This window comes from Anabrus simplex, chromosome 8, assembly GCF_040414725.1.
Source record: "Anabrus simplex isolate iqAnaSimp1 chromosome 8, ASM4041472v1, whole genome shotgun sequence".
Classification (NCBI taxonomy): Eukaryota; Metazoa; Arthropoda; class Insecta; order Orthoptera; family Tettigoniidae; genus Anabrus; species Anabrus simplex.
The window spans coordinates 114954580-114976359 of record NC_090272.1 but is presented as its reverse complement, the minus strand read 5'-3'; the positions used below and the strand labels follow the sequence as shown (position 1 = coordinate 114976359).

At 41.6% G+C, this 21780-nt stretch overlaps 1 protein-coding gene across 1 annotated transcript in view; it reads right to left on the bottom strand.

Annotated features, from left to right (window-relative positions):
* Nucleotides 1-21780, bottom strand: part of LOC136879327 (tyrosine kinase receptor Cad96Ca) — a 435356-nt gene that overhangs the window by 34804 nt on the left and 378772 nt on the right. The window contains exon 3 of the mRNA XM_068229068.1: nucleotides 3330-3645. Within this exon, the coding sequence (XP_068085169.1) occupies nucleotides 3330-3645 (316 nt within the window). The remainder of the gene's footprint in view (nucleotides 1-3329; nucleotides 3646-21780) is intronic.

Genomic DNA, 21780 nt, shown 5'->3' with positions numbered 1-21780 from the left:
TGATACCAAGCCTAGCTGATTGGGTTGCCAGAGTTCATGGCGAGGTTAACTTTTACATTACGCAACTATTGACGGGTCACGGATACTTCCAGAAATTTCTACATAGAGTAGGTAGAGCGAGCGACTCGGCGTGTATTTATTGCAATGATATAGACGATGTATTTCACACATTTTTCGTATGCTACCATTGGTCAACTCAGAGAAGATGTTTATATACTGAGCAAGGAGAGTTGACGCCAGAAACTATTGTGCAGGCGATGATACGAAACCAAGAATCTTGGGATCAGATAGCAGTATATGTAGAAGGCATCCTGCGTCAGAAAAAGAGAGATATGAATGCTCATGAACGACAGTAAGGAGAAATAAAGAAGAAGAAACCTGAGAAATTAGCACGACGCCGCCCTGAAGTAATGCGAGAGCGGTTCCGGGGCGGAGATGTATAGTCCTCTCCGTGTAAGGACGTACCCTAAGGGTGCAACCTTACCCTTTCTCCCCTGTAATATTAAGGTATCGATTTATAGTTACTTTTCTTGCTGTTGGGTATTTTGCAGGTCTTTTTCAGTGTCGGTAACCATACAGTTTAGGGACCCTACTTGCCGATACGACGTCTTACATTAACCGTTAATCTGGCACGTTGGCAACGTTCAATCACTGTTCTAGCATGAATTGCGTGTTGCCACCGCATCGCCGTTAAAGTCACTAGTGATACATTTGCGAGAATATTTAAAGCATATTTTCTTTTTCTGTGGGATTGTAAATCTATTTGGCTAATACCAAGTAAGTAGAATTGTGGCATGTTCGGATAATGCATTAACATTGTTTGCGTGAAATGATTCAAGTGCTCAAGTACGTCAGTCTCATGTCTACATCTACCGGTACACGAAATAACTCTTGCGGGACGAAATTTTGGCAGTAGAACTTATAACATTATTATTTTCAAATCCGCAGTGAACTTGAAACCTGACCTAATTTCCGTTCACGGAGCTTGGCACATTAGTATTCCTATATGTTTCCTGATAAGCTTGAAGATATAACCAGCCTGCAGGCTGAAAATATGCCCAATAATTTCTCTCCTTACTGGTTACCGGTGTTGAAGAGAGAAGGAAATGTTCGCGCAAAAGAAAGGGAAGTCATTGGATGTCTGGAACTTTCTAAAATCACACTGCAAAGACTTATTAAATAAACTGCATCGTTTAACACGCCCCTCTTGTCAAGAATATGGTTATAGTACGCCTAGTGTATATCAAAATAAAGACGGATAATTTGAGTGAGAAAGTGTGTTTATTTCCTTAATTCCTCATTGAGCGTGGAAATCGACGAGATATTTAATTATCTTCATTTATTTGATCTTATCTTTTATCATTTACTAGGGTAGGGAAACATTGATTATCGGTGTTTCCTACATTGAGGTTAGTTTGTTATGGTTATGTCTGGTGATTTTAGTATGTAACCAGGCAGGTTGGCAGCAGTGATCAGCCATTACAAAAAAGAGAAAAGAAGAGCATCGGGTGGCGATATTTACTTTCTGGGGTGTTTCCTTACGTGGAAATTACTATACGTCGTGGGAAAAGGGTGTGTGGGTTTTAGTGAGTAGGAATATCACACGCTTGTGGAGTGCGGACCCTCACAAGTGTCTAATGAAAGATTTCCCACACTTCCCTCGTAAAAAATTATTATTATTATTATTATTATTATTATTATTATTATTATTATTATTATTATTATTATTATTATTATTATTATTATATCACTACAGTGTCACACCACAGTTATTAACAGATTACAAACACATACGAATTTATTTAGTAATATTTCAGAACTGCATTCCTGAAATGTATAATTTAGAATAATAAACGCCGATAAGTGTATGAATCTGATTGACATATTTAGTGTCTCAAATTCCTGCTGCACTAAGATGTTGTTTACAATTGAATGAGCACCGATGCAGCCGTGGCAGAGCGGAAGGGGCAAAGGTCAGAAAAGGGCCATCTTCTCAGTGCTGCTTCATTATACTTCTCACCGCACTGGGCGTGTAACCTCATCAGAGAGGCCTGCATGAATACGTGTTTTTGAGGAAAAAGTTCTGGTAGTCTGATAAATTTTACTTATGCAATAAATGTGGTCAAGAACAGAGTTTATGACCTTGGACGTCATGTATTATTTTTTCTGTACGATGAAAGATAACGGAAACATAAACGAAAACTACTTTATGCGTTTAGATTATTTTAATAATAATGTCACTTGCTTTACGTCACACTAGCCACTTTTATGGTTTTCGGAGATGCCGAGGTGCCGGAATTTAGTCCCGCAGGAGTTCTTTTACGTGCCACAAAATCTATCGACATGAGGCTGACGTATCTGAGCATCTTCAAAATACCACCGGACTGAGCCAGGATCGAACGTGTCAAGTTGGAGTCAGAAGGCCAGCGCCTCAACCGTCTGAGACACTCAGCCCGGTTTAGATGATTTTAGCTATAAAAAACCGCTGAACGTAATTCGATTAAATCCGGCACTTGATTTAAGGTAAATATACTGTAGTCATTTCATTAGTGCAAAGTAGGTGTTGTTTAGGGGAAGATCAGGGAATGGAATGTAGGATATTTTTGTTAAAATTAATACTAGGAAAAAACTGTCCTAAAGAGGTAGAAAATAAGACTTTTTTTGTTACCTACGGAATGGCATCATCGTAGAGTTCTTTTATTTTTGGTACCTTACTAGTTTCATTCATACTGGTTATTGTTCCTGTACACTATTAAGTTTGGCACTAGACCAGCAGAAAGTAAACCCATTCCGGCCCCGCAGTGTAAGGGGCAACGCATCCGACTGTCACCCGGCGGCCCCCGGTTCGATTCTCAGCCGGGACATGGGTTATAAATTGTAAGTGATTAACATTCCTGGCCTGGGGACTGGGTGTTTTGTGTCCTTAACGTCCTTTGCCACACATTCAACACTCTACACTTCCGCAATTCCACTTACACGCAGGTTCCTCTCAAATGGTGACAGTAGTGGCAAAAGATTTTCGTAGGTCGACGCCACAAACAAATATTATTTTTAAAATAACCCACCCACATGCACGGACATCACAATTCCACCCCACACTACAGCCAGATTACGCACGCTTCCTAGCAGCTAAGAAGTACGTTTACAAGAAAATCCAACTATAGTAATTGTTATTATTGTATAAGCCGGGCTAAGTGAGTCAGACGGTTGAAGCGCTGGCCTTCTGACCCCAACTTGGCAGGTTCGATCCCGGCTCAGTCCGGTGGTATATGAAAGTGCTCAAATACGTCAGTTATTATTATTATTAATATTATTATAAATCTACTTACCTGTGACGGGTGTCAGTAAGATGGTAACAGCTGTGGAAGGCCCAGCCGGTGACAGCTCATGCTGCTGCTGTGTTGGAGTGGGAGGTTTGCGGCGGAACACTGCTGGTAAGCTAAAAGAAGGTGGTGGTCTCGGAGGACCTCCACCACCTCCAGGTTGAGGAGGGAAGGAGTGCCGCAAGTCTGGCTGGTGCTCTCTACCTCCTGGTCCACCTGAATTGCTCTTGGCCGAAGAGTTCTTTACCGTGGCCCACACTTCCTGCTTTACAGTCAGTTTCCCGTCAAAACCAGTCACGTAGAAGGAATACCTGTCACCAATCTGAAACATAAACATCAAACTGTTTTAGCAATAAATATCGCTGTATAATATTCATACACAGCGTCAATAACAGCGAGTTGAAAGGAAATAGGTGTCATATTCACATCAGAAACTAAACTTCTATGGCAATGTTATTTACTACTACTATAGCGATGGGAATCTACTTCGAATATATTTTCTGAAATTAACAGTAGTTTGAAAATGTAGACACAATGTAGGCAATAAATATACTGAAAGCTATACATTAGCACTTAATTGTGGATCCTATCGAGCGATTTCCTTCCAAGTCTTGTCCACCACTCTCCTATACACGTAATCCCCATGCCTCTCGTCCCACACACTTTTTTCCGCGTGGACGAGAAAAATAAACTCCTCTGTATTAACGTTGATCGTACGCAAAGTAGCGTCAAAATCAAACTGGCTCGCTGTGCTGTGCGGTGCTAGGCGGCGTGATCGTGCAACGCGTCAATCAATTACGACAGCCACGTTTGAAATAATATGTTCCGGGAGCGATACAGTGCTGCGTAGCAACGCTTCCAATTAGGGTTATAGTCTAATGTACAAAACTGCGAAATAATGGACTTTATTTGTAATGTTTTATTTAGAACTAAAACAGTCATAGGCCGAAGCATACTGATGCATTATATCACACAAAAAGTGCAAAATCTTGATGATGATGATGCTTGTTGTTTAAAGGGGCCTAACATCGAGGTCATCGGCCCCTAATGGTACGAAATGAAAAAACAAAAATGTCAAATTCATCCACTGAGCAAAAAAAATAATAATGTCGTCATGAAGAATGAATGGATGTACATGAACCCAACAAAAAAAAAAAAAGGAAACAACCAAAAGACAGTGGATCAGACTCAAACAAAGATCATACATAATTGATTACTGACCAAGGGACCACTCATAAAGCACGATGATGCTTGATGTCGAGAGGGGTGCAAAATCCATGTCTAAGGCCCCACAGAATGGTACATGTCGCGAGTAAAGTAGAACCATGGTATTGGCATGTTGGGGTACTAATCAAAAGTAGCGAAACTCACAGTGTTCCACACAAGACGGTACTGCTCACAAGTATTGTACTTCGTACAGATAACGCAGACCTATGGTGTTTCTCACACAATGGCGCCACTCATAGCCAACGCAAACCAGTGAGTTTCCTCACCTAGGTGTACTAGGCACGGATGCTGGTCCCACGGGCCCCGTGGTGTTCCTCACAGAGTGGATACTAATCAAAGGCAACGCAGACCCACGGTGTCGCTCATATAGTGGTACAACTCACAGGCTACGCCCAGACCCGCGGTGGTGCTCATATGGGTACGACGCACGGGTACTGGAAACCCCCAGGCCACGCTCATGACTACTACTAAACACAAACCCATTTCGTACCGAACATAGTGGTACAACTCGCAAGTACAGGCAACCCATGGTGTTCCCCGCGTGATAGTACGAATCAAAAGTAGTTTCATGGTTCTAATTCAATCATCCCTTGGTCGCCCCTTTTAGTCGCCTCTCACGACAGGCAGGGGATACCGTGGGTGTATTATTCGTCAGCTTCCCCCACCCACATGGGGTGTGTGTTTGGTCCGCGAGAGGTATTTTATTTCCCTCAAGTCCGCCGGCAAGCCGGTTAGGACCCCCCTATCCGCCACCTGGGACGCACCACGTGGGAGTATCACGTCTCCCCCTGCTACGCCTGCGTAGCAGGTTCGTGGTGCAAAATCTTAAGACAGCAAACATATAAACTAATATAAGGAATGCATTACGACACAATGCAATACGTCAGATAAGGGGAACATTTTTTGACTTTGCTGGGTATAGGAGAGACCTTAGGTCTTACACATCACGATATGTGTTACACTTTTTTGCAAGTTGCTTTGCGTCGCACCGACACAGATAGGTCTTACGGCGACGATGGAATAGGAAAGGGTTAGGAATGGGGAGGAATCGGCCGCGGCCTTAATTAAGGTACAGCCCCAGCATTTGCCTGGTGTGAAAATGGGAAACCACGGAAAACCATCTTCTGGGCTGCCGACAGTGGGGTTCGAACCCACTATCTCCCGGATTCAAGCCCACAGCTGTGCGCCCCTAACCGCACGGCCAACTCGCTCGGTATATATGTGTTATACCGCCCGGCGATAGAGTTATGGGCGCCTAGGGAAAGAAGGCAGAGACGATGCCCATGCAGTTGTAAGGTTTGGTGGGAAAGAATAGAGGGGACAGTTAAAAGATGCCTAAGAAATATTCTGGACAAGACTCCAACTAGCGAGGAGGCACTCAGAACACTACTGGTGGAAGTAGAAGCCTTCGTTAATTCAAGACCAATAATGCAAGACGGTTCCGAGACACTGACTCCAAGTCATTTCCTGCCCTGCCCACCGGCTCCGAACCCATGACCCACATAAATCTGAGGAAGGAGGCCAGACTCAGGAAGAAAACGCAGGACGACTTCCTAAAGCGATGGAGGAATGGGTATCTTCTTGACCTCAGGAGCTACCACGAAGTTCGACTTCCAAATGGACAAAAGAGGGAGTGGCGAGTAGGAGACATCGTACTGCTTCAGGATGACCTCCAACCTAGACATCTGTGGCAGAAGACGAGAATCACAGAAAGGAGACCAGGCAGAGAAAATAAGGTACGAACCCTCATTCTGCAGATGGCCAACGGGACGAAGATTTGTCCGCCTACGCAGCTGGTCTTCCCTCTGGAGATCGACAAAAGTGGGGAGGATGTGGAGAACTGAGAAGATGAGCCTCCATAATTCATTTCTCCATGTATTTCCTTTCTATGTCTTATTTTCTCTTTGTAATGTATATTGTTGATAGTTGACGGTCGGAATAAAAGCTGGATGCGCTGTAAGACGTATTATCATTGCACACGAGCCTTAATAACATCACGAAACCAAACACCCTGTATACGGTCACCTTGCATCCACGGTCCCTCTTGTGCTAGGCCTCTTCCTTCCATTCTTCCTATCCAACTCCTAACGCAAGCTTGCAGATTTACATGACTGTGATCACAGCCACAAGACCTCCAGGCTGACTGTGATCACAGCCACAAGACCTCCAGGCTGACTGTGATCACAGCCACAAGACCTCCAGGCTGACTGTGATCACAGCCACAAGACCTCCAGATTGACTGTGATCACAGCCACAAGACCTCCAGGCTGACTGTGATCACAGCCACAAGACCTCCAGGCTGACTGTGATCACAGCCACAAGACCTCCAGGCTGACTGTGATCACAGCCACAAGACCTCCAGGCTGACTGTGATCACAGCCACAAGACCTCCAGGCTGACTGTGATCACAGCCACAGGACCTCCAGATTGACTGTGATCACAGCCACAAGACCTCCAGGCTGACTTGGATTCCGAACCCCAATGATGCGACTTCTAGTTTCACAAATCCCAGATTCACCGCTCGGATGTCCGACTCGTTGGCTGAATGGTCAGAGTACTGGCCTTCTGTTCAGAGGGTCCCGGGTTTGATTCCCGGTCGTGTCGGGGATTTTAACCTTCATTGGTTAATTTCAATGGCCCGTGGACTGTGTGTTTGTGCTGTCCCCAACATCCCTGCAACTCGCACACCACACACAACACTATCCTCCACCACAATAACACGCAGTTACCTACACATGGCAGATGCCGCCCACCCTCATCAGAGGGTCTGCCTTACAAGGGCTGCACTCGGCTAGAAATAGCCACACGAAATTATTATTATTAGCGGTCGGATTTGACCCGCGGTAAGAAACCAGTCCTCTCCATCCTTTGGCGAGTCCTTTTTCTCTTCCGACCCCGACTGTATTAGGTTTGAGTGGCCTATAACGTCTTTCATTTTCACTGTCGTCGCTGCCCTTCCCTATTCTTCAAAGGATCGCTTGTGGATCTATTAGGGAATGCCCGCTCTCTCAATTGCCTACAGGATTCCATAACGATGTGGACCAGTTGTTATACTGTACAGCACGTTCAAAGAGATTCTTTCACTTCCTATTGATGTTCCGGATGTCATGATTATTCACCTATAAAACATAAAGGTTTAGCGTTCGTTAAGGCTTCAGTGGTAAGCATTTATTCAACATCTTAACGTGATAAACATCCTGGAAAAATCAAATAACATACATGCATTGTGTGAGAGAAAAACTGAGAAAGAAAAAGCCGAATGCTTTCGTAATTTCATCATTAGCTACTGAGGGGAAAATAACAGCAAGCAACAAAACTATCAGAGAATGGCTCAGAAACGAGGAGTTCAAAAAATAGTGCTCCCTTCTTAAAATAGAGTAAAATATCTCCCTCTTCACACAGCGCCCTCAAGGTTTGCAGAAAAGGTAGGCCTTTCGACGTCGGAGTAGATTGAAAGCATCAAAATGATGGCAGACGTGGTTCCAGCAAGAAACATGCATGATAGAAGCCAAACCTTCGGAACATGTCCCAGACTACTGTTCATTCGGTTCATTGGGTAGGAATACTCTCCATCACAAAATTAGCGGCCTTACTGAAAGCCTTTCGTAATAACGGGTGGCAGTTATACTAAGAAGTGAACTGCTTAGCTGTGGTAGTACAAAAAGGGTAGATATCCTAGTCATAGATAAACAGAGAGATCGTTCAGTAATATTAGACCCAACAGTACGGCCAGAATCAAGCGAACATCAGCCACGCGATGTGCACTCTGAGAAGCAGACAATTTACGTTCCAGTATCCAATTACATCATGGAGAAAAACGACGTAAACACCGTCACTGTTATGAATTGTTAGTGGATGCAAGAGGTACCATACTGGCGATGATGGCTGAGTTGTGGGAGAGATTTGCCATGAATGAAAACTATCTAGCCACGATTTCCGAAGCGGCTGCGCGTGGAACTGTGGTTCTTTTCTACGGGACCATTTCTACTCATTAAACAGATAACAGCATGCTATGTCTTATGGCAATACCGTACCGTACTGTAAGGATATAAGCTTGCATGACGTATTTACTCACTTTAAGATTAACTAGCAAATGTACCCGTGCTTCGCTACGGTATTCTGCATTGTATACGAATATTGAAGTAAATACTGTACATGCAGTAAATAAGATTGTTTTAAAATAGCATGTCTCTTAGCGTTATCCGAGAAACAATATGCAGAGGTCCCCATACGTTGTTTCCAGTGTAAAGTGCTTGTTACGGATTTGTGATGATAACGACAGGCTCACTTCCCTACTGCGATTCACAATCGAGTTGGGAAGTTTACATTATAATTGCAGGCCCCATTGCCTACTGCGCGGTCACAATCTATTTGGGGAGTTTCCGTTACAATTGCAGGCCCCCTTTCCTACCTCCAGACATATTACAAATTGAAGAGTTTTTATTATAATGGCAGGAAACTTCCCTACAACCAGTCAAAATTGAGTTGTGCAGTTATCATTATAATGATAGGCCCCTTTTCCAACTGCCAGCCAGCTTCCTGCCAGTCACACCAAGTTGATGAGTTTCCATCAAAATAGCAGGCCAGTATGCCTAATGCCAGTCACATTTTAGATGGGTACATCTGTTTATAACTGCGGGAACGCTTGCCTACAGCCAAAGACTGTATGCTGCATGCTCCCTTGCCTTCTGAAAGTCAAATCGAGAAGTGAATTATTCATTACAATGGTAGGCCTGCCTCATTAATGCCAGTTACACAGGAATTGGAGAAGGACTCCATTCCTACTGCCAGTCATAGTCGGTGTGCGGAGTACTGATTACAATAGCAGACACACCCTTTCTCGATCGCTACAAAATCGACATCAGTGAATATATATAGTTCGACATACGAAAGTATGTGCTTGTTTACAATATTGCAGACCTTCATTTACAGATTAACTGCTTCTAAACGGTACATCATATCGAGAAAAGATTGTACCATAAGACGCCGGATTTAGCGGCCTAAATTGCTGGTCATATGATATCTCATCTATTCATGGGTCAGATTGAGTTAGAAACTTGGGTAAAATTTGTGTAAGATTATCTCACATTGCATTGCTTTTCGGATAATTAAGTGACAGCTACATACATAGCATTTGGCTCACATATGGCTACTGGGTGGACCAATTTTCGTGTAGAGTATGATGATTCTATCTTTCCTCTAAGTGATGGAAGGTATGAATTATGTATGTGAAAAGTACTACTTTACTTAAGATCGAGAAATAGAGAAAAGTCAAACGTAAAATGGATATAAATACGACAAAAAGTCGTACGACCAAGGTTGTAGATCACTCCAAATTGAACGGGGATTGTGCCATCCGTTATGTGATGATACTTCCCGAAGGTCTGCACCATCATTAAAATTGCCTCCATATTTCGATATTCTTCGGGATAGAAAGGGAAAAATTTAAAGCTCTTGGAAGTTTTCCGCCCGTTACAGGCTAAGTCGTAAAATTTTGCCAAATTTCAGTTTTCTTTCTCGACTGGCAGATTATGCCGCAATCTGGGTTTTCAGTGAGAAGTGTAAAAAGTAGAACTTTCAAGATACTAAACCAAAAAATATGCAGATGATCATTATTACCCCTTAAGCGTGTAGCTGTACGAAAATTTCGACAAAATAATCTATGTACAGGCACACAGTAGTTACGATTTTATTTACATAGATAAATAAGGAACCTGCTCCACGTACAACACCTTTTGGGCTATATCCGCTGGACTTAACCGGAAAAACGGACCGTTTATGATATCTCCCTTATTAATCCTCCTGTCGAAAAAATGCACATGAAAAAAAGTTTTAGAGATGGAATTCCATCATGTTTGGTCGATTTCCAGTCAGGTTGGTCTTGTACTGTATATATTCTGGAAGAGTAAAATCACCATTTCGGTTCCCTATAAACCGCCAGTCCATTCCGGGAACATGAAATGTTATTGACGATTAACACCTACCGTTGGACAGGTGGATGTTAATATAAAGTTTGACTCAAATATCTTCAGTAGTTTTCAAGTTGTAAAACATACGCTTTACACGCACCCGCTCTTGAGTTAAGTCCGGTGGGACTTGTACCGGAAAACGGTCCGTTAATGATATCTCCCTTATTAATCTTCGTATTGAAATGATGCACATGAGGAAAAAGGCCTAGAAATGAATTTCCATTACGGCAGCTAAATTTACATTAAGTTTGGTTGCAAAATGACGGTTTCGGTTTCGTATAATCCCCCAGTCAATTCAGGGATTCAGAAACAATACTTGCCCTAAAACCTACCAAAGGACAGATGGATTCTAAATATCAAGTTTGGTGGAAATATATCCAGTAGTTTCCAAGTTTTAGACAAACAGACAAACAAACAAACAGACAGACACCAAAACAGAATATATGCAGATGGTCATTATTACACCTGAAACGGATAACTGTACGGAAATTTCGCCAAAATTGTCAATGTACAGACATACTCTAGAAGTGTAGACCTTTATTTCGATAGTTACTGCTTTGCAACTGTACGACGTATCTACAAACGGACTTCACCATCAGACGCCCCTTTCAGTGCTCTACATGGTTGGTCCTATGACATCTTCTCGTATCTCCTTTATTTATGGGTTAGATTGAGTTAGAGTCATTGAATGGGGTGAAATCTTGTACAGTTTTTGAATGCTACTTTATATTTTTGATTCTCATGTGACAGCTAGAATCATAAAATTTGGCTATAACATTGCCAATGGTCATGTCAATGTGCGTGCCGAATGTCATGATTCTACCTTTCCTATAAGTGTGCCAAATGATAACATATACGTGTAAAAGTACAAAATCAACTTGTGTTTAATGTATTAGGGATAGAAATACGACGAAAAGTCACAGGACAAAAGTTGTAGATCTCTCCAAAATGAAACGCAATTTGCTTTGTGACTTTTGATACGACTTACTGATTAGCCACCAATTACCCCGAAACGAAGGTCTGCACCGCCGTTAAAATTGCATCCATATTTCGGAATTTTCCTGGGCCAGAAGTTATACATTTGCATAGCTTAGAATATTTCCTCAAAGGAAAGAGTGTACAGCATTCGGGATTAGCACTCGCATACATACGTGGTAATTAAGGAAGAAAGTAATACAGTTTAGTAAGTTGAAATTAATAGAAAATAGATTATAACAGAGGACATCCGGATGACGACAAATATATAAATACCAAGTGAATGTATTGGAAAATCAAATGCTCCTCAATAAATTATGCCGGAGTGAGTTATGGATATAAGAAAGCGGTAATCGGAGAGAAATTTAGGCGCAGGGATTCTTAGGTAATCAGATAAGAAGATGAATATTTGTGTTATTACTTATGCTATTCGAGGACGGTTATAACCTCCAATGATATTCCGCCAATATCCCGCAGAATGGCCGATTGACGACTCTCTTGCTTTCTACCCAAGGAACAACCACGAATTTAAAGGAATGATGAGGAAAATGACAATACGTTACTTCCCTGCTGGCAAGCAGTCAGAGACGTTGCCATGGTAACCCATATATTCGTTATCGCTCTGTCGGTCCCTCAATGCCGAGCATGGTATCGGCAGAAAATAGTAAATTTCTCCGTCATTTGAAGAGTAAGGTAAATTATGAACACAACGAAAGTTGTTTGTGATGAAGAGACCTTTCACATACGGTCCACAGAGTTTGCAGAAAATCAATAGTATAAGAGAAAATGGAGGAAGACCGTTGTGGTTTTCCTATAGACCCCCGTCTTTTCAAAGATTTTAAAATGATATGCATATCGAAACCTTCCCCGGGGTGAGTATACTCTAAATATGAAGTTTGGTTGAGATCTATCCAGCCCTTTCGACGTGATGGTGGAACAAACAAACATTTTTATTCTTTTTATTTTGCTAGTTGCTTTACGTCGCACCGACACAGATAGGTCTTATGGCGACGATGGGACAGGGAAGGGATAGGAGTTGGAAGGAATCGGCCGTGGCCTTAATTAAGGTACAGCCCCAGCATTTGCCTGGTGTGAAAATGGGAAACCACGGAAAACCATTTTCAGAGCTGCCGACAGTGGGGTTCGAACCTACTATCTCCCGAATACTGGATATTGGCCACACTTAAGCCAAACAAACAAACAAACAAACAAACAAACAGACAAACAGAAACGAACAACTTTATTTATAAGATTATTTTTATACCACTCCCCTCGCCCCCTGCCAAAAGGGTGCTAGGGGTGTCTTACCCTCACGCGGTTTGTCTCCTGATACTAATTGATAAGTGTACCACGTTTGGTGAAATTGCTCCAGTGGTTTAGGAGGAGATGTGTCATATACACACCCACACCCACACACCCACGCACACACATACATCAATTTTTATATATAGTAAGAAGAAGAAGATAATATTTTATATGTAGTTTTTCGATTAATTTTATATCTCACCCCCTTCGCTCCCCACTTGGATTTGCAAAAAATCCGGAGTAATACTATTCATCTCAGAGACCCTGAAATCTATGGATTCGAAACTGTTTTTAATTATTTCTATATCTCACCCCACCCCCCCACCCTTTGCTCCCAACCTAAAAGGGGGCTGGATTTTAAAAAAATTCTAGAGTATCACTTTTCAACTCAGCGACCCCGAAAACTATGAATTCGACACTATTCTCGATTATTATTGTAACTACCACCCCCCTGACCCTCTCCCTTAAGGGCGCTAGGGATGGCTTACCCCCCACAGTGATCGTCTCCCGATAGTAAGTGATTCGTGTACCAAGTTTGGTTGAAATTGCTCCAGTGGTTTAGTTGGAGATGTGTCATTTACACACACACTTCCATTTCTATATATAGTAAGATTTTTACACTCGTTCTTCACCCCCTTTTTTTATCCCCGCCCAAAGGAGTCCTATGAGTGCCTTACACAACAGTATATTTTTTTCCCAGATATTAAGTCTTATTTGTACCTATTTTGGTTGACAGCTATGCCCAAACGTACATGCATAATCTCACTGCTCTAGAATCCTGGAGCTGACGTTGCCATGGTTACGGCAGTTCATTTCTTTATCCGATTCCTAGAGCAGGGGTAGTGTGGTGCCAATATCTCCGTAACGGTTGGTTTTAGGGCCTTAAAACATGGTTTTCGGGCCCGTAGGGCTTACCGAGTTTTGTTCTTTGCGTCAAGAGGATTAAATTGAGCTTTGTCTCGTCCTTATACGACAAATTCGATATTTTGCCTATAATAGTATAAGAGAAAATGGAGGAAAACCGTTTTTCCTATAAAACCCCCGTCTTTTCAAAGATTTTAAAATGATATGCATATCGAAACCTTCCCCGGGGTCAGTATACTCTAAATATGAAGTTTGGTTGAGATCTATCCAGCCGTTTCGACGTGATGGTGGAACAGACAAACAGACAGACAAACAGACAAACAGAAACAATTTTATTTATATAGATTTTCCTTTATACACAAGTATAGGAAAATGAACACAAGGAAAATTGTTCTGCTGGGCTGCATACTCATACGTGGCTGGCAGGAATGACCAGTATTACGAAATATAATGGAGGAAGAGCATTGCCAGATAAGCGATGATATACTGTATATATATTTTCGTTTAAACCGAGCGAGCTGGCCGTGCGGTTAGAGGTGCGCAGCTGTGAGCTTGCAATCCCGAGATAGAGGGTCGCACTCTACTGTCGGCAGCTCTGAAGGTGGTTTTCTGTGGTTTCCCATTTTCACACCAGGAACTACGGCCATAGCTGCTTCCTCCACACCCCTACCCGTTTCCTATCCCATCGTCGCCATAACACATATCTGTGTCGGTAGGACAGAAAGCTAATTGTAAAAACAAAACAAAAACCCCGTTAAAACTATAATCACCACCACCTTGAAAGGGGAGAATTTTTGACTAAGTGAAGGCGAAAGGAATGGAAGACAGGAGTGGTGTATAGCGTGATAGAGTTCTTCAAAGAGGTTGCCCTTCTCGTCATTCTCGTTGGTTTACCACACCTGAGGATTTACCCAGTGACTTTTATGAATAGTGTAGTAACTCACTCTTCATTTACTGCTCATAGTGCAAGTACAACGTCTGCTTTGATCATGTTATGAAATCTGCTTATGAGTAGGCCTAGCCCGTGAATGTAACGCTTGTCTCTTACAGTCCTTCTTCCTATAAGAGGCAATTGTTTTTCGCACCATCCAAAGGCAAATTTTTCGTTGTCCCAGTGTTCTCCATAGGACCTTTTCTAATGGGCGCACCGCCCTACCGTTTTTACAGACCACCCGGCTAACATAACCTCATATTATGTGCTAGATACATAATATTGATACATATTTGAGTCATTGGCTGCAAAAAATTAAAACTTAAACTTTATTTAAACGATAAATCTTCACTACAGCATAACTGCATCAGTTACATCGGAGTTCACATGTTTAGCTCGACTATCACGTATTGTCGTGCGCGGGCGGTGTCTGAACTAGCATGGAATCGCATGCGAGCACTCGATTCCGCATGATGTCATAAATCCGTATGGTACACCACACTGTCCACAGCAACTGAAGGGTAGGCCTGAATTACATGATTATGAGTTGGCAGTAGAACACCATATGTTCAAAATACTCGGTTATGTCCTGTTCGTGATAGTGACACTAAAATAGTTCAATTTTGCAGTTAATATTTACCTGTCGGATATTATTGTTAAAGCCCTGAGGAGCTAATGCAGTATGTCCGAAAATGCCCCTTACCTACCCCTAGGACTTGTAGAGGGTACTGAGTAGAACATGTTTTCAATAGAAACCCGTGTCCCGAAATGTATTCTTTTTTTATTCTTTATTATTATTTTTCTCTAGATCACAGTAAACAAATACCAAATTGATCCGTTGAATGAGAAAAATAACAGCGTTCAACTTTAGCCGCACACACAAACGTTTACTAAATTTAAAACAAACAGACATAGTTAATATACATACAAAGAAAGAAAAGAACACCACAGATTATAGGCAAAGACAAAAAGAAAAGAACACCACATAAAAACCTACTGTCCGCCCGAGTCATCACCCCTGGTGAGAAGAAGGCCGCCCTCCCGATGATGACCCGACCGGCCCTGCCCGTGGAGACCTCCCGAAGGCCCCAAGATCTAACCACATGTGTCCCGAAATGTATATTTTCCGTGTTTCATTCACAGTCGCTCAAAATATGAATGAGCGCATGGTACTGTACAAGTTCCAATTCGAAGGTGCAATATATTTTGATAAAAATTACAACTACTAAATATGAGGAACGTACAATATCTACTGCTCATTCTCCTTTTGGAGTGACTATACAACAACTTCAAATCAACTCTTTAAACCCTCCAATTCTTCTGAAAGAAGGGTGGAAAAATAGAATATGACCCGTAGTTATATTGTTTCCATCGAAGTTCGTGACCGTCATGCGATGCGCTGATGTGGTGGACCAGGATGTTACCAAGCATTTGAAGAAGAGTGTGATTTTACGTAGAAAAAACAGTGTGACAAATTGAATAAGTTAATTTACTTTCCCCTTTACACTGAACACTGTTACCGAGTTATGAATGGTGGTTTGTTAGAAAAGTGACCCACTGAGTCACAGCTTATTAAATTAACATCACCCCTTCACCTAACAGAAGCGGGAAATATCAACATTTGAAATGGTTGCTCCTGTAGCACGAAAACAGTACGTTCATGGACATTCTTCTTCTTCTTCTTCTTCTTCTTCTTCTTCTTAATCTGTTCACCCTCCGGGGTCAGTTTTTCCCTTGGACTCAGCGAGGGATCCCACCTTTAGCGTCTCAAGGGCAGTGTCCTGGAGCTTCAGACTTTGGGTCGGGGATACAACTGGGGAGAATGACCAATACCTCGCCCAGGCGGCCTGACCTGCTATGCTGAACAGGGGCCTTGTGGAGGGATGGGAAGATTGGAAGGAATAGGCAAGGAAGAGGGAAGGAAGCGGCCGTGGCCTTAAGTTAGGTACCATCCAGGCATTCGCCTGGAGGAGAAGTGGGAAACCACGGAAAACAACTTCCAGGATGGCTGAGGTGGGAATCGAACCCACCTCTACTCAGTTGACCTCCCAAGGCTGAGTGGACCCCGTTCCAGCCCTCGTACCACTTTTCAAATTTCGTGGCAGAGCCGGGAATCAAACCCGGGCCTCCGGGAGTGGCAGCTAATCACGCTACACATTGCATTATTAAGAAACAATATAGTCATGAAACTAAAAAACCCGCTTTTTGTAGCAAAACACATTATGTTACTGAGGAGAAAAATATCCATGAAACTCACAAAACACCGCAGACTGCGAACGTCAGAAATCTCGCACGGTGTGAAAGACCGTGCAATAAGCTAACGCCAGGAGTCGCGCACGGTGGTAACGACCAGGTTTACAGAAAATGCTCTCCACTGGTGATGAAAGCTGGAACAGCGAACGTAAACACGTGTAGTGGATGAGTCTATTGAAAGGTGCAGGTAGGGAGAAAGCTTTATACCGTGAAACTATTTCGAAAGAGTAAAAAATGTATGCGCCTGGTCTAAAAGACCGTGACGCGACCCCTAGAGGGTTAATACGAAATCATATGCTAAAACGTACAGTCTCCGTGCGACATTTACAATTTCTCAAAAGAAGAATTAGTGTATAGTATTGTATAAGTTTCTTGCAAGTACACTGTTCTCAGACACAACTGCACCTATTGACACAATATTTGTTGGGGGTATCCACAAGTTTAGTGTGTAATCGAAGGTGAATTATATTTTGATACACCTTGAACACCCTCATTATCTCCTAATACAAACGCTACACTACAGCAGGATAATGGAAATTTCGCCTTTGGATAGTGCGAAAAGCAACTTTCTCTTAATAGGAAGATCTCTGAAAGACAAGAGTTCGTAAGTCTTGGCAACTGTGTTATGTCTTCCGATAAAGCAGCAGCAATGTAAATCCACTTTATGTGAATTCCACTGCAGTGTATTTCTCAATGCTAGCTCGTAAAGCGTCCAGTAGCTAACTGTGAGGGACAATCGAAACAATGTGAACAGAAATCCCTGTTTTATAATTATGTACAAAAATAACTCTAATATTGTCCAACTGCAATACTGTTGTAAAATTTGGAACACTGTCGGCACACAAATACCAATAGGCCTATGTGTGGATAATTCCTGTACAGTCCAATGCCTAAGTCCATTTCGATAAGAGACGCTGACATCTCTATGTGAGCAGACATGGAACGTTCACTCCGCGAGAGTTCACCGGTTTCTACGCGTTTACATATGAAAGCTTCAACAGTTTGAAATAGCAAAACACTATCGTTCATTTCAAAAAGTAATTTCCCAGAAGGAAACAATAATTTAATTTCATAGATTGCAAATATTAAAAACATTCACCCCTTTTAGGCATTTTTAATCTTGAAATTACCAGCGTTTCACTTCAGTGTAGCAGTGGGCCCATCGGTGGAATTGACACACCTTTCCAACATGCTGGCCTCTACTGTACCATTGAGACACCGCTGTAAGCCTCCTATGTAGGACGTTAACATCCATCCATACAAGAGAGTAGCGTTACAAAAATGTTGCAATGTTTGGATTGGGAAGAATTGAGAGAAAGAAGAAGAGCTGCTCGACTAAGTGGTATGTTCCGAGCTGTCAGCGGAGAGATGGCGTGGAATGACATTAGTAGACGAATAGGTTTGAATGGCGTCTATAAAAGTAGGAAAGATCACAATATGAAGATAAAGTTGGAATTCAAGAGGACAAACTGGGGCAAATATTCATTTATAGGAAGGGGAGTTAGGGATTGGAATAACTTACCAAGGGAGATGTTCAATAAATTTCCAATTTCTTTGAAATCATTTCGGAAAAGGCTAGGAAAGCAACAGATAGGGAATCTGCCACCTGGGCGACTGCCCTAAATGCAGATCAGTATTGATTGATTGATTGAAAGGTTGGGCTGGGAAGACTTGGGAGGAAGGAGACGAGCTGCTCGACTAAGTGGTTTGTTCTGAGCTGTCAGTAGAGAGATGGCATGGAATGATATTAGTATTCATATGAGTGGTGTCTTTAAAAGTAGGAAAGATCACAATATGAAGATAAATTTGGAGTTCAAGAGGAAAAATTGGCGCAAATATTCGTTTATAGGAAGGGGGTTAGGGATTGGAATAACTTACCTAGGGATATGTTCAACAGATTTCTAATTTCTTTGAAATCATTTAAGAAAAGGCTAGCGAGACAACAGATAGGGAATCTGCCACCTGGGCGGCTGCCCTCAATGCAGATCAGTAGTGATTGATATATTCACTCAATTCCACATGACAAGGGCGTGAATTTCTGACAAAAAAAAAGGTGCAATTTCCACGTACGACTTCAGTTCAACTTTACTAATATCCAACAAGGAGTACGACTGGTAACATGCTAACTTTGCGTCCGTTTTTGACTAGCCACCAATGAAGTCAGGCACCATCTGTCGTTAGCATTCAGTACAGGTATTCACACGTGTATACTGCATTTACCGTGCTCACACATGTTCGGAAGACTTAATACATATGTCATTTCTTGTTAAATTACCTCCGTGTTGTCCTAATTTCTTCAGTTTTGATAAATGTCAAGCAATCTGGTACGCGAGCCACAGTTTCCGACGTATACTTATCTACACATCTTTCATACTTCCTACATTCAGGAGCTAGGTCTGTGTTCGGTGTGACAAATCAGTCCGCCAATAACCATCCAGCTGTTAATTCACCACGGACTCGAAACGATAGAACACAGCTGGTACTGTTTTACTTATCAAAGGTACGTGCTTACACATGGAACGTTCATTGTTAATGCTTATAATTACAGAGTAGAGCATTAGATATGTAGCTCGAGCTACTAATTCCTACATCAACCACCACAATAACGTCAGCCAAATCTATGTACAGTTTAAGTCCCTGGTTGGTGTCTGTCAATTTTTGTGCAGGCTAATCTCGAGAAGAACATATCGAGGACAGTTTGAGTGTATGAAATATGAATTCATTATTGTAGACAAATGAGGCAATCCACTTAATCAACACAATATCAAATTAGTACTTGAATTTATTTTAATCATGGTACTAGTTTCGGCTTATTGATATTAGGCCATCGTCAGCCATAAGATCTTAAAACACTTAAAAAGCTAACTGATTATGTTAAATTAGATCTTAGCTGATCAACCTATTCTATCTTAATTTTTCACCAATTGCTTGTAATTTTATACATGTTCAACAAATTGTTTATAGATCTTCAAGACAGTGATTTATATTTACTGAAGTATACCAACAGATCATAAGAATTTTCAAGTGTTGTGTTATATCCTCAAGGCAGTGACTTATTGTAGTGGACGCTGAATATTAGATCAGAACTATTTTCAAGTATTATGCTATCTGCTTTTATTACATGCATGGCCAATTATTTTTGTTTTTAGTGTTTTAAGATCTTATGGCTGATTATGTCCTAATATCAGTAGGCCGAAACTAGTACCATGATTTAAATTGAAGTACTAATTTTATATTTTACTGGTTAGGTAGATTACTTCATTTGTCTACAATAATAATATTGTTATCAATACGGAACATGAAAATTATAAACTTTGATATTAATCTATAACAAAATGATGCCGATTAGTGGCGATTTTAGTGAAAGCAATTAAATAACGCATGATCATCCAAAGGCTTTGTGTCGCCCACCACACAAATACACATGTACGGTCTATACACCTTCGTCAGAGGGTCTGTCTTACAAGGGCTGCACCAAGCTTATAATAGCCACACGGAATTATCACCAACTGGGGAGAGAATGTTTGCTTAGTGTAACCGTCTATATATCTAAAACACTAGGCTGATTTTCGTGACCACGAATTTGAGAGAACGGTTGAATCGATTGACATCGTAGAGCATCCCGACGAAAGACCTTGGCCTGTAGATTTGCAGAGTGTCTTTGAAAGCATTAACATTTCTCACCGTACATTTTTAAATTATTAAAGAAGATGTAGCATTCTGATTGGCCAAAGCGCTCGCTAGTGCCATTTGTTCACCAGTACTTCAAGGTCACCTGAACCATGAGAGCACTAAGGCAAAGGCATGCGGTGCAATAGGGGAGGGGAAAGGACGTAAGCTCGCATGTGCAGTCAGACGTCTCGTTGGCCAGCTGTAATTCGTGGACAGGCATAGGCACTGTTTTGCTGCTCTCTAAATTTAAATGAGAGTTCGGTGTCTGGATTAAAATTAAATTCTAAAACAGATGACGATATTCGATTAGCACGACTCACTACGGGAGAAAGCCCCAATAGCAAATAGTAATTCAGTCATGTGTGCAAATCGTGTTCTAAAATATATCATACAGTAGGTAACGATATTCCATTCATTCTGGTGGAAAAAATCATAGGTTTTGCCTGTTCTGCCAGATGCTTATCGCCAAACAATTAATTATTAATAATTACATAAAACATTCAGGCTAAACTACAAAAATATGGAATTCGCTGATTTTTGCAAGAAATCAGTAACAACGTCTACCCCTCTCTAGATGGTGACGGATCGAATATTATTGAACTACCAGCCAGAATTTTAGCACATGATGGTGTCGTGATTGAAATTTATAGCAAAACGTTCGTTCACTTCTGCGAAATATGTCAACATTTTCTCTAAAGCTGCCATTCTTAATTAATTTGAAAATCATTGGGCTTATAGCTGGTAGTTCAAAACCATACAGTAGCGTCAACACATTAATACTGAAGATGAAAGGCAGCTACTTCATTTTCCTACATAATTCTTTAATTCCTTGGAATTAGGAGTTTTCCTCCACATATTCTTATTCTGAAAACTGGAGCCATAGTTATGCTCCTTAGAAACCGGAACGTTTCCGAACGGATCCTAAACGGAACAGATTAGGGCCTGATTCTGAGATGTATGTACCACAATTGTTTAGATTTGGAAATAACAAGTGGAGAGAGTAAACAGAGAGCTCTAATCCCTCGAATTAACTTTACAATATCCGATAAAACACTTCTATTTTCTTTCAAGGGTCATCAATTTCCAATTCGCTTGGCATTTTGTATCATGATCAAAAAACTTCTAGGGAAATGAAGGTCTCTATAGAGCCCTGTAGGGCACATAGTGTTCACTATTTACCTCAGCCAGTTTTCAGCGACGGCCAGTTAAATGTTGCAATGTCAAGAGAGCGATATATTCAAGCTGCAATAGTGCCAAAAGG